The sequence below is a fragment of the Mercurialis annua genome, linkage group LG7 (assembly GCF_937616625.2).
Source record: "Mercurialis annua linkage group LG7, ddMerAnnu1.2, whole genome shotgun sequence".
Taxonomy (NCBI): Eukaryota; Viridiplantae; Streptophyta; class Magnoliopsida; order Malpighiales; family Euphorbiaceae; genus Mercurialis; species Mercurialis annua.
Window position 1 is genome coordinate 48,283,884 of NC_065576.1, and position 13,184 is coordinate 48,297,067.

General features: G+C 32.3%; 2 protein-coding genes across 2 annotated transcripts; both read right to left on the bottom strand.

Moving 5' to 3' along the window:
* Positions 1-331: 331 nt before the first annotated feature.
* LOC126655938 (stemmadenine O-acetyltransferase-like) lies at positions 332-2,104 on the bottom strand. The gene is made up of 2 exons (XM_050350346.2): positions 1,668-2,104; positions 332-1,370 (listed from the first exon to the last, which is right to left on the bottom strand). Exons 1-2 carry the CDS (start codon positions 2,028-2,030, stop codon positions 414-416), a joined length of 1,320 nt encoding a protein of 439 aa, XP_050206303.1. The 5' UTR covers positions 2,031-2,104; the 3' UTR covers positions 332-413.
* Positions 2,105-10,388: 8,284 nt separating this feature from the next.
* On the bottom strand, positions 10,389-12,526 carry LOC126655937 (stemmadenine O-acetyltransferase-like). The gene is made up of 2 exons (XM_050350345.2): positions 12,153-12,526; positions 10,389-11,482 (listed from the first exon to the last, which is right to left on the bottom strand). Exons 1-2 carry the CDS (start codon positions 12,495-12,497, stop codon positions 10,499-10,501), a joined length of 1,329 nt encoding a protein of 442 aa, XP_050206302.2. The 5' UTR covers positions 12,498-12,526; the 3' UTR covers positions 10,389-10,498.
* Positions 12,527-13,184: the final 658 nt, after the last annotated feature.

Genomic DNA, 13,184 nt, shown 5'->3' on the forward strand with positions numbered 1-13,184 from the left:
GAAAATTGACGGCAATAGAAACTTACACTTAGGGTCAAATATATCGGAGGTTACTGAACAATTAGATTATTTTAAAATGGAAATTAAATTTCAATTTGTTTATTTAAGAAAACTTTTTTTTTCATAATTTTTTTTCCAATCTTATTTTGTTTATACGGCCATCTAAATCAAGAATATGTGTCATATCAACAAACATTATCAAATTAAAGATTTTATTTTAGAATGTTTACCTGTAATTGTGACGTATAATTGGATCGTTGATGTGAAAAATATTTGCTAATTTGGGTGGCCAGATTAGCCAAATTAAATTGAAAAAACTTTTCTGATGACCTTAAAAAAAATAGATTGAAATTTAATGTTTTTTTAAAATAATTTGAAAGTTTAGTAACTTCCAATTTATTTAACATGTCAAATCAAATTCTAGACCATAAACTTGTAGAAGAAACATGTGCAAGAAGCTCCTTATCAATGTCAAACTTAGCCATGTCTTCTTCTTTCAGAGTAATCCAAGCCTCTATCCCCTTTCCATCACTAGTATCCAACATGATAGCTAAATTCTTGAACGGAACCGGAGCTGAAGCGACCCACTCCGCCTTTCCCCACCCGAAATCAATATCATACGCCGGAAAATTGCACAAACTGGTAAAGCTAAAACTAATCATTTCTCCTTTAGCTTTTTTCTCTGTCCCTTCTTTGAGAAAATTCAAATGTCCGTCGCTCTTTTGAAGACTCTTCACATAATCCGCATTCACATTTTTTATGGAATCTTTCATCCGACTCATAATTCCGTTTTGATCGACTAGTGCCGTCGTGGCGATCCGGCAAATGTTACCGAAATGCCGATTTGATAGAGGCGGTTCCATTCTCGGCCGCAAATTTATAGCTTGATGCACCAAGTAGAGCTTATTGTTTGTCTCATTTTCCTGAGTAGCCGCCATGAACCGACTCCATAAGAAAGCGGATAACGCCTCCACCCTCGACGGAGTGGAGCCATTGTTATCGGAGTATTTTGATTTAAGATTTGATAAGATGGAAGCATCAAACACAAATCTTTTGGTGACGATATTATCTTTCATAATCCAGCTACTTGGATCAAACCCTAGATTTTTAGGAGGAAAGAGTTTGGCTAAACCAAACGGAGGGAGTTTAATTGAAACATCAGAATTTGATTGTCGAGTAATTGCAGCCCAGTGGTTGAGGAATATTATCTTTGATAAACCATCGCCAAGTTTATGCGACAGCGCCATTGAAATGGCTAAACCTCCACAAGTAAAGAAAGTAATTTGGAAAAAAGCTGCTAGATCTTTTCCTTCATCAGGTTGAAGTGGTAAGAACTTCTTGTTGGTTGTAGCGTCGTAGTATGGATGGACCTAAGAAAAGCGTATAATGTGTCACATCAGATCCAAACTGAATATATTTGACATGAAATGCGAAAATATTATATAAACTGACAAAATTTAAAAATTATAGTATAAATAGCGAATAGGCTATAGTAATAGAGAGAGTAATTCATTTTTCTTATAACTAATATAAAATTTAATAATATAATTTTATTAAAAAAATAATTAATTAAATTATAGTAATAATATATATATATATATATATATATATATATATATATATATATATATATATATATATATATACTAATTTCTATTTTTACTCACCTTATGAAACTTTTCTGAATCTGCCACTGAGTTAGAGGATTTAAGAATATACGAGATTGGAATATTAGCTTGAGCTTCGACGAACAAGGCACCTTCGTCGTTACAGTCTACATAATCATTGTTGTCAACACGTCCGGCGAGCGGATAGTATGCGGTTAAAGCTTTTGATAGAGATGTCTTGAGTCTGATGCATCTTTCTGAATTGGAAAAGTTGGGATCTTTAGAGTAAAAAAGAATTAAAGGCATACAAACTGGAGCCTGGATTTGATCAAGAAATGAGAGTTGGAGATGGCGAAGATGGTCTGGTGTAGGAGATGATGGCTTGATTAGCTCTTTGGAAATGAACTCTACTTCAACTTTCATTTTTCTCTCTTTTGGTAACTTTCCTGGATTGAAAGTATATATTTATAGAACCCAAATCAAGCTGATCAATTAATGAGCATTATTGAACTTATTATTATATATAAATTAGGGTTTAGTAATTCTACCATAAACAAACTATAAAATTATTATGGAATATTAAACAAATTTTATGTGCTTGCAATTTGGTTATAAAGTACTAAAAATGATTGTCTTAGTCAATACTAATAAAAAAATTATTTCTTTCGGTATCTAATACTTATTGCTTTAGTCTTTGATATAACAATTTTAACTATAATAAAACAAAAATTAGAATTTACAAACATTTTTATTATATTGATTATATCTTAAAATTTGTTAAATTTACTTTTAAATTTTATCTTTGTTATTGTATTCTACCAATGAATTTATAAAGAATAGGTTTGGGAAAAATAATAAATTTTATTTTGATATTATGAAATGATAAATGATGGATACTGAATCCTATTTTGACTACACTGGAGTCGAATTGCACGAGATGTACCCTCCAATGTAATATTAGTCCTCCCAAGAGGTAAGAACCAAATAATATCGGTAACCGAATTCATGAGATTCTCCCTAACCGAAAGGATCATCTGAATCCTAACAATGAGCCGAAATCCCTGAAGACTCGAATAAAACGCGTCGCCTGAGGGATTCGCTCAATAACCAGATCTCCTGAATATCTTTTCTATTTGGATACGAACTCCAACTTAAAAAGATAAACTTATTGAGGAAGACATTCCTGAATAAGACTTTTACTTGAATAATGAATCTCTTTCCTATTCAATCTTTAATTCTACTAAATAAGAATCACTTTCCTATTTGCATTTCACAAGGTATTCACTCAATTATTATATAAAGAGCTCAAAACGTTGTTCAAGTCTAAACTAACTCAAGTATCAGAGAGTTAATCGGACCACCACCGTCCAGTTAGCTTTTATCTTATTTTACAGATTATTCACCGGATCAGAAAACAGACTCTATCAACAAGCATTATGAATAAAAAAATTAAGAGGTAAGTATTGCAGACTGCAAAGAGCATAGTTTTCCGAAAGATGTTTTAGTTGGGAAGGTGCCTTATCTAAATTTTATGTGCCTTATAACATACTAACCATTACGAACAAACTATAATATTATTATGGAACATCAATCATGCTTGCAATTTGGTGTTAAATACAAAAATGATCGTTGTAGTCAATGCTAATAAAGAATAGGCCAAATGATTAAATAAAGCCAAATCTTTTATGAAAGTTTCATAAAAATTTAATTTTTTTAATTTTATTCAATTTGTCATGAAACATATGATTTCGTTTCAATTTTGTCCAATTATATAATTTTGCTCATGTGGCGTTTACGTGGCGCTGTGTGGTATTGTCACACATTAGCGTCACATAAGGAAAATTGTGTAGTTGGATAAAATTGAAACGTAATTATGCGTTTAAAGACAAGTTGGATAAAATTGAAAGGTTTGGATTTTTGTGAAATTTTCATGAAGCCTTTTTTAGTCATTTAGTCGAAAGAATATCATCTCTTTCAGTTTATAAAACTTATCGCTTTAGAATTTGACATAATAATAAAAATAACAATAAATAGTATTTAGATTTACAAACATTTTTATTAAATTAATCATATCTTAAACTTATTGATAGTTATCATTGATTTTTTTATCTCTGTTATTGTTTTTTTTTCCAATAAATTTATAAAGAATAAATTTGGAAACAATAATAAATTTCATCTTGTTATTATAAAAGTTTTATGGACTATTTTATTTTTAAATTAATAATATTAAGAGCCGTAAAGATTATTGTTTATCAAACAAAATGTTTTTGTTGGGATAGTGATATGTGCAAACGGAGCAACTCGCAAACATCGCGGTACCTTCATTTTAATCAGAAAGTTGGTCAAAAATATAAGTTTTCAAAGGAAAAATTATAATTCTAAACCACGTTCTAATTAAAATAAAGTCGCCTAGTAATCTTCTTTTATAGTCCGTCTTCCAATTAAATTTTCTGACTATGATGCCGATTTTTACGCCATCAAATATTTATGAACATATTTTTAAGAAAAAAAGAAGAAGAAAAGAAATTACGTTCATACACATTGTCTTAAGAAAAGAAGAAAAAGAAAGGAAATTACGTCCAATGTATTTAATAATTGGCACTCACCAACATGTCATCACTTCTAGTTATATCTTATATCTTTATTGACTTGGTAAATAAGATTATTTATTAGTTCTCACTCCTAATATTTTAAATCCTCATAGACTTGGTAAACAAGATTATATTTAAGCATGGCCAATAAATTAAGGCTTATCCGATGGCAAAAATCCTATCTTTTAATCCCAATTCGTTTGCATCCTTACGTTATAAAACCATCAAATATATTCAAATTACGACCTTTCACTTTAAATTGCACTCTCAAACATTAAAATCCACATCTTTTAGTTTCAATTACACCCTTAAACATTAAATTGACCTTTTTTTTCAATATTTCAAATTTTAATAAATATACTAAATGGTCCTCAGAGATATAATTAAAAAAAAGAATCTTCCTTAAATTTTTATAAATTAATAATAATTTTTTATTAAGTATATTGATAAATAATTTTAAAAAAAATTAAATAACTGAATAATTTTTTAAAATAGAAAACAAAATACGCTTAACTTTAATTTAAATAAAAAACAACAAAATTAACCCAACTCAATCCAACCCATACCACACAATCAACCCAACAACGGACCCAACCACCGCCGTCGCTTAATTACCGCCGGAAAATTCGGTCATAATTTTCCGGTCATTTATGGGGCAAAGAAAAAATTCAGGTCGGATATGTTCAAGAACAGACCCCACTAGATAACAACCATTTAGCGACGGATTTTTCTGTCGCTAAATGGCCAAAATCCGTTGTTAAATGAGTTTAGACAGACATCGTCCGTCCTTTATATTTTTAATTAATATAATTTTGATATGTAAAGTTTTAAAATTAAATATTTTTTTTAAATTATTATAGACTAATTTATACAATATTAAAAGAATTAGAATTATTTTAAACCTTTTACCATTAAAAACCACTTAGGAAAAAAAACTACTACTAAAACCAGAGAGTGTATCTCACTCTCTTAGGTGGGAGTGGGGATGTGTTTTTTTGTACCAATTTTGACAAATTCAGGGCAAAAGTGATCTTGTTTTGCTAATTTGGACGTTTTTGATATTTTGTGTCAAGTTCGGAGGGATAAAGTGATCCTTTGTTCATTTGGTTATTTATTCTGAATTGGTTAATTAGCCAGTTTAATTTCTGGTAATTAACCAATTCAGCTCTCTATATTTGTCTTACAATTCATTTTAATTGATTTTTTTCCTCAAGTTTTAAATAAACAGGTGAGAAAAAATTGATAACTCCATAAAAAACCTTCGGATGAAGCAATTGTTTTCAATCTTTAGCTCAGTTTTCTATTTTATTATTGAAATTTGTATGATCATGGAGATGAGTTTTCTTGGTGTTTAATTTCCATTACAAGTTTTACATTTAATTTTTCTTTTTGTAATATTTATGTTTCTGTTCATAAACCCTAAAGTTCAATCTTTCAAAATTCATACAACCCAAGTGATGGAATAATAAAACTGTTAGCGCAGCAGAAAATAAATAAGAGAAGAAAAAAGAATCACACAAAATTTTTACGTGGTTCGATCAATGCGATCTACTCCACGGGCAGAGAGAGAATTTATTCTATATGTTTGTCGTGAGTTTACAATAGGGTCATCACCTGTATTTATAGTGAACCCTTAAGACACAATTTAAGTCCTAATCTGATAAGGAACTAGATTACAAATCCATAAAGGAAAACAATGCTAAATAAAGGATTAAGTATCCTAATCCAAATAGGAATGACATGAGCCATAACTCAACAATCTCCACCTTGGCGAATACACCCAACAAGATTAGTCCTGAAACCTTCTTCAACAAATCACAAAGGCCACCAAATTGCATCACAGAATAAACTCTCCACCTTGACTTAAAATTACTCCAAAGTCAAAGTTAACCAAGACCAACTCTCTCTCCGACATCCATGCCCCTTAAGGGCCTCATGCAATGCGTACATTAACCAAGTCAGATACATCTCTACTCTGCACTGCCTCTTTATACGAATGCGGCTCATCGGAATCAATGATCTCACTTATTGCCAAAGCATAAGCCATAGGATTAGTATTAACCGTATCAACACAATCTACATATCTCATTGGTGTTCTGATTTGCCTTCTTCCTCTCCTTGTTGCTATACTCTCTTCTACCACTTCTTTATTAGGCTCGCTTATAGGATCAGTAGTAATCCTATTTGGAGCTACAAACTCCACCTTCTGGCTAGCACCCAGATCAGTTTTTCCTGCAAGATCACCAAGTTCCTCTTTCTGGCCAAACATAGTAGATTCATCAAAGGTTACGTCTCTACTAATAATTAGTTTTGGAGTTCTATCCATCTTTGTGCACCATAGTCTGTACCCTTTAACTCCAGTCGCATACCCTAGAAATATGCATTTCATTGCCCTCGCCTCAAATTTACCATCATTAACATGAGCATAGGCAACACAACCGAAAACACGCAAGCCAGAATAATTAGAGGGTTTACCATACCATACCTCTTGAGGCGTCTTCAAATCAATTGCAGTAGATGGCGATCTATTCACCAGATAACAAGCAGTGTTAACTGCTTCAGCCCAGAAACGCTTTGGAAGACCCGCGTTTAATCGCATGCACTGAGCACGCTGTAGTAGTGTTTGGTTCATCCGCTCTGCAACCCCATTCTGCTGTGGTGTGTACCGTACAGTGTGATTCCTCACTATACCTTCCTTTCTACATAAGTCATCGAATGGTGCATTACAAAACTCTAACCCGTTGTCCGTCCTGAGTGTCTTGACCTGTCTTCTAGTATGTTTTTCAACCATGGTCTTCCACTCCTTTAACCGCTGATGCACAAAATTGCAAGTATACAATATCGTTAAATCAAGTAATATAATGATAAGTAAAAGTCGAACCCACGAGGAATTGAATTTAGTACCAAAATAGTTAATTAAGAATTATTTGAACTAACAAAGATGAGGTTTGTGTGATTTTAATTAAAACTAATAAAAATAGAAAATAATAATTTAAGGAATAAACAATAACGACAAATAACTCAGAATATTGCTTTCGTATGGATTATCGATGCCTTACAAATCTAATTTAATTATATCAATCAATTTTAATTGTTACATGCAATGGAGGATAGATCGAAGATACTAGCTCAATATTCCTATAATGTTGCTAGCCTATTAATTATAACCCGTTACCCCGAATCACCCTTACTGTCACGGCTTACAGAACGATAGAAGATAAACGGCAATTTACAAACTTGAAATTGATTATATTGCATACAATTATAATCTGTCACATTAGAGTAGTATCTAATGACCTTAAAATTGATTAAGAAGCATGCATTAACCTAAGCTAAACACCAATTCACAAAACATTAAATTACTCATGACTTAATATCAAAACTCAAAAAGTACTCAATTCTATCATCGCCAAAATATACTCAAGATGTAATGATCAATTTTTGAAAATTTGAATTCTCAACCACACTCAAACTTGTAAACCAAAACTTTTCCTCACAAGATTTCACTCAAATCACACAAGTACCTTAATGTTGAATAACCAAATTTTCATCATTCGATTTCAGAAAATACAACCACACCTTTATCGAGTAGTCATCGATAAAGGTCACAAAATATTTGAGTCCCCTGTGGGATTCAACCCGAACAGGACCCCATAAATCCGAGTGAATATAATCCAGGATGCCTTTAGAAGTGTGCCTTCCAGAAGTGAATTTCACCCTGCGTTGCTTGCCAAGAATACAAGTTTCACAGAACTTCAGCTTTCCCGTTTCCGCTCCTTCTAACAACCCTTGTTTACTCAATATGGATAACCCCCTCTCACTCATATGACCTAACCTCCGATGCCACAAATCGGTTTTACCATCTTGTACCTCCAAGGACCGAGCAACCGCCACAGTCCCCACCATTGCACTCCCCGTGAGAATATAAATGTCGTGTTGTAGCACACCCTTCATCACAGTCAATGCACCTTTAGAAATTCTGATCTGTCCATCTCCACCTGAGTGGTTGTACCCTTGCTTGTCAAGTGTACCCACAGAAATCAAGTTCTTCCGCAGTTCAGGAATAAACCAAGCATCAAATATTCTAACCATACCATCATACATCTTGATCTGAACAGAACCACTACCCTTGACAGCAAGCTCCTTATCATTCGCCACCTTTACAGTGCCATTCCACTCTTTGAAAAAATTAAACAATTCCTTTATAGAAGACATATGATAAGATGCACCGGTATCTAGGACCCAGGTACTATCAGAACTTGATGTACTTACAGTCAAAACATCACCGCTTTCTTCCTCATCGGAACTCTCCTGTACCACAGCTGCATTAGAATTACCGCTTGATTCCTTGTTTTCGCCACCCTTTTTCAGCTTTGGCCAATCTCTTCTAAAGTGCCCCTTCTCCTTGCAGTGATAGCGTCGTCGTCCATTAGACTTCAATTTGGAACGCGACCTGGTTCCTTTCCCACCATCTCTCTCATGACTCCTGCCCCGACTCACCACAAGACCAGAAACCGATTCCTCCTCATTAGAGTTAGAGACCTTTTTCTTTAGTTCTTTGGATTGCAAAGCGTCCTTTACATCACTAACAAAAATCGAATCTCTACCATATAATATTGTATCAACAAAGTTTTCATATGAACTGGGCAAAGAACATAAAAGAATGAGGGCTTGATCCTCTTCTTCAATCGAAACACCAACACCTTGTAAATCTATAACAATTCGATTGAAGTTATTAACATGATCTCTTACCTGAGTATTTTCCGTCATCCTCAATGTATACAAACGTTGTTTCTGATACAACCGGTTTGTAAGAGATTTCTTCTGAAACTTGCTCTCCAACGCTCCCCATCAGCAGTTCCTTCACCGATAACCTCTCTCAACACCTCATCAGAAAGACTCAATAGAATCGTACTATGTGCCTTTGACATAATATCTGCCTTCTCTCCCACAGACAAACCTTCCGGTAAATTGCTTTCTCCTCCTAACGCCGCTACGCATCCTTGTTGAATCAAAACAGCCTTCATCTTGACTTTCCACAAAGTAAAGTCATTCGAACCATTGAATTTCTCAATATCGAATTTATGAAGCGACATCTTCAATCAACAAAATACCTAGAATCTCAGATTTGAAATATAGGCTCCGATACCACTTGTTAGCGCAGCAGAAAATAAATAAGAGAAGAGAAAAGAATCACACAAGATTTTTACGTGGTTCGATCAATGCGATCTACTCCACGGGCAGAGAGAGAATTTATTCTATATGTTTGTTGTGAGTTTACAATAGGGTCATCACCTATATTTATAGTGAACCCTTAAAACACAATTTAAGTCCTAATCTGATAAGGAACTAGATTACAAATCCATAAAGGAAAGCAATGCTAAATAAAGATTAAGTATCCTAATCCAAATAGGAATAACATGAGCCATAACTCAACAAAAACATCTTATTTTTTCATTCTATGTCTTCGCATTCCCACTGTTTCATTATTTTCTCTTTTAGGATTTTTAGGCGTTAAGATAACAGATGGAGTACTGAATTGGTTAATTAATCAAGATCTGAACAGAATTTATTTACAGTAACTTATCATAATTTTAAAAAATAAAAATGGATGAAATATATGTTATTTAAAATAATATAATATTTTATTAAAAAAATTATTAATAAATTTTTTTAGTAAACTAATTTAATAACCTTTGTTATTTTTATTTTTTTAATTTTATTCCAACTATCATTTTATTATATGCAACACTATTGTCTAAAAAAATTAAAATATAAAGAAAGATTATCAATTGGAAATAAATAATCATACTATTGTCCAATTTGCAATTTTAAAAGTCATAAATTATATGGATATATTTTACATAAAATATAAAAACTAAAAAAGTAATTTTATAGATATGGTAAATATATTGAAAAAGGCCAATCAATAAGTGACATGTCAAATTTTATTCCTCATTTCATTATGTCATTAGTCTATCAAACTCTACCACATAATAGTAGCAGGAGTTTCCTGCAACCTTGGGTAGCAGGAAAATATTCTTCTTCCATGCTAATTGCTTAATGCTGTGCTACTCCATAGATAAACCTATCTATGTTCTTGAACGGTCCGCAGTTCCTCATGAAATTTAAGTTGTATTTTAATTAATTAATTTATCAACTTGCAAATATTATATCCTGAAAAATTAAATTTAAAAATATCAAACTGGATTAACTAACAAAACCTACTTACACAACAAAGATTAATTGGAAAATTAACGAGCAATACAACCAACTTACACTCACTCAAATCAGAATTTATCAAAATCTAGACCTTAAAATTGAAGAAGAAACATGTGCAAGAAGCTCCTTATCAATGTCAAACTTAGCCATATTTTCTTCTTCCAAAGTAATCCAAGCCTCTATCCCCTTTCCATCACTAGTATCCAACATAATAACTAAATTCTTGAATGGCACCGGAGCTGAAGCGACCCACTCCGCCTTTCCCCACCCGAAATCAATTTCGTACGCCGGAAAATTGCATAAACTGGTAAAGCCAAAATGAATCATTTCTCCTTTGGTCACTTTTTCTGTCCCTTCCTTAAGAAAATTCAAATGTTCGTCGCTCTTTTGAAGACTCTTCACATAATCCGCGTTCACATTTTTTATGGAATCTTTCATCCGACTCATAAATACGTCTTGATTTTCATTTGTGATAAATCCGTCTTGATTTGCTAGCGCCATCGTGGCGATCCTGCTTATGTTACCGAAATGCTGATTTGAGAGGGGCGGTTCCATTCGCGGCCGCAAGTTCACGGCATGAAGCACTAAGTAGAGCTTATTGCTTGTTTCGTTTGGTTGCGTAGCCGCCATGAACCGACTCCATATGAAAGCGGATAACGCCTCCACCCTCGACGGAGTGCCGCCGTTGTTTTCGGAGTATTTAGATTTAAGATATGATAAGACAGAAGCATCAAATACAAATCTCTTTGTGACGATATTATCTTTGATAATCCCATCTCTGGGATCAAACCCTAGTTTTTTAGGAGGAAAGAGTGTGGCTAAACCAAACGGAGGGATTTTAGTTAAAACATCAGAATTTGATTGTCGAGTAATTACAGCCCAGTGGTTGAGGAATATAATCTTTGATAAACCATCGCCAAGTTTATGCGACAGCGCCATTGAAATGGCTAAACCGCCGCAAGTGAAGAAAGTAATTTGATAAAATGCTGCAAAATCTTTTCCTTCATCAGGTTGAAGGGGTAAGAACTTCTTGTTGCTCATAGCATCGTACCATGGATGGACCTACAAAAAGTGTATAATTAACAATTTACACATTTTATAAATTTAATTTTTACATAATATGATCAAGACAAAATAAATTATTTTATTAAATTTTATGAAATTAAATTATAAAATATATATCACTTCCTCTGATTTTTTTATTTGTTTAACTTAAATTTATTTACCTATAATTATTTATCCTTTTAAGATTGTAAGATGATTTTATCTTCGAGTTTACTCTTTCTAATGAATGACTTAATGATTCAATTTACGAAGTATTTACAAACAAACAGGAATATACAAAAGGTTTGAATGTCGGAAAAATAGGTTAATTCCTAAAAAAATCACGAACTTTACAAGAAGTTTCATTTTAATCACGACCTTTAAAAGTTGTCATTTAAAGGCATGAACGTTCATTTTATTTCAAAGCTATCACCAGCAAAGTAAAATTCGGTGTATTTTATCTGACTAAAAATTCCTAATCCTAGATACTCTAACCGAAAGATAATAAGATTTGATGTTGATTAATAACTTGGGTCTTTCATGAATTATTTAGTGAAAAATTTAGTCAATAAAAATACACTGAAATGATGAATTTGAAATAATATGAAAGTTCGTGCCTTTAAATGGCAACTTTTAAAGGTCATGATTAAAATAAAATTTCGTGTAAAGTTCGTGATTTTTTACTCACCTTATGAAACTTTGTTGACACTGAAAGTATATGAGAGAGTGGAATATTTGCTTGAGCTTCGACGAACAAGGCACCTTCGTCGTTGCAGTCTACATAATCGTTGTTGTCAACACGTCCGGCGAGCGGATAGTATGCGGTTAAAGCTTTTGATAGAGATGTCTTGAGTTTGATGCATCTTTCTGAATTGGAAAAGTTGGGGTCTTTAGAGTAAAAAAGAACAAAAGGCATACAAACTGGAGCTTGGACTTGATCAAGAAATGAGAGTTGGAGATGGCGAAGATGGGGAGGTGTAGGAGATGATGGCTTGATTAGCTCTTTGGAAATGATTTCTACTTCAACTTTCATTTTTCTCCCTAGATTTTGACAACTTCTTGATTGAAAGTATATATTTATATAGCCAAAGCTGAGTTATGAGAAGTATAATAAATCAGGGTTTACAATTTTTTACTATAAAGAAACTATAATATTATTACAGAACAATATTAATCAAATTTCATGCGCTTGTAATTCGGTTAAAAATTACTAAGTATGATTGTTTTAGTCGATACTAATAAGAAATATTGTTTCATTCAATCTATAATACTTGTCGCTTTAGTTTTTGACATAAAAATAAAAATTAGATCTAAATTTATAAATATTTTTATTAAACTAACCATATATATCTTATCACTTGTCGATATTTATTATTGAATTCTTTTATCTCTATTACCGTATTTTTTCAATAAATTTATAAGGAAAAAACTTTAAATAATTAACCAGTTTATTTATTTTTTTGATATTATAAAATAATAAATATTATGAACTAACTTTTTTCAAAGAGATAGACATTAGGGATTTCAGAAAATATTGTTTATCAAAATATGTTTTAGTTGGGAAAGTGATTATCTAAAATTTGCTGGAGAAGCAACTCACAAACGAAGCCGTATACCACTTTAATGAGAGTTGGTCAAAAATATAAGTTCTCTTGGGAAAAACTGTAATTCCGAATTCTGTTCTAATTAGAATATTAAATTTTATAGCACACTAAATTTT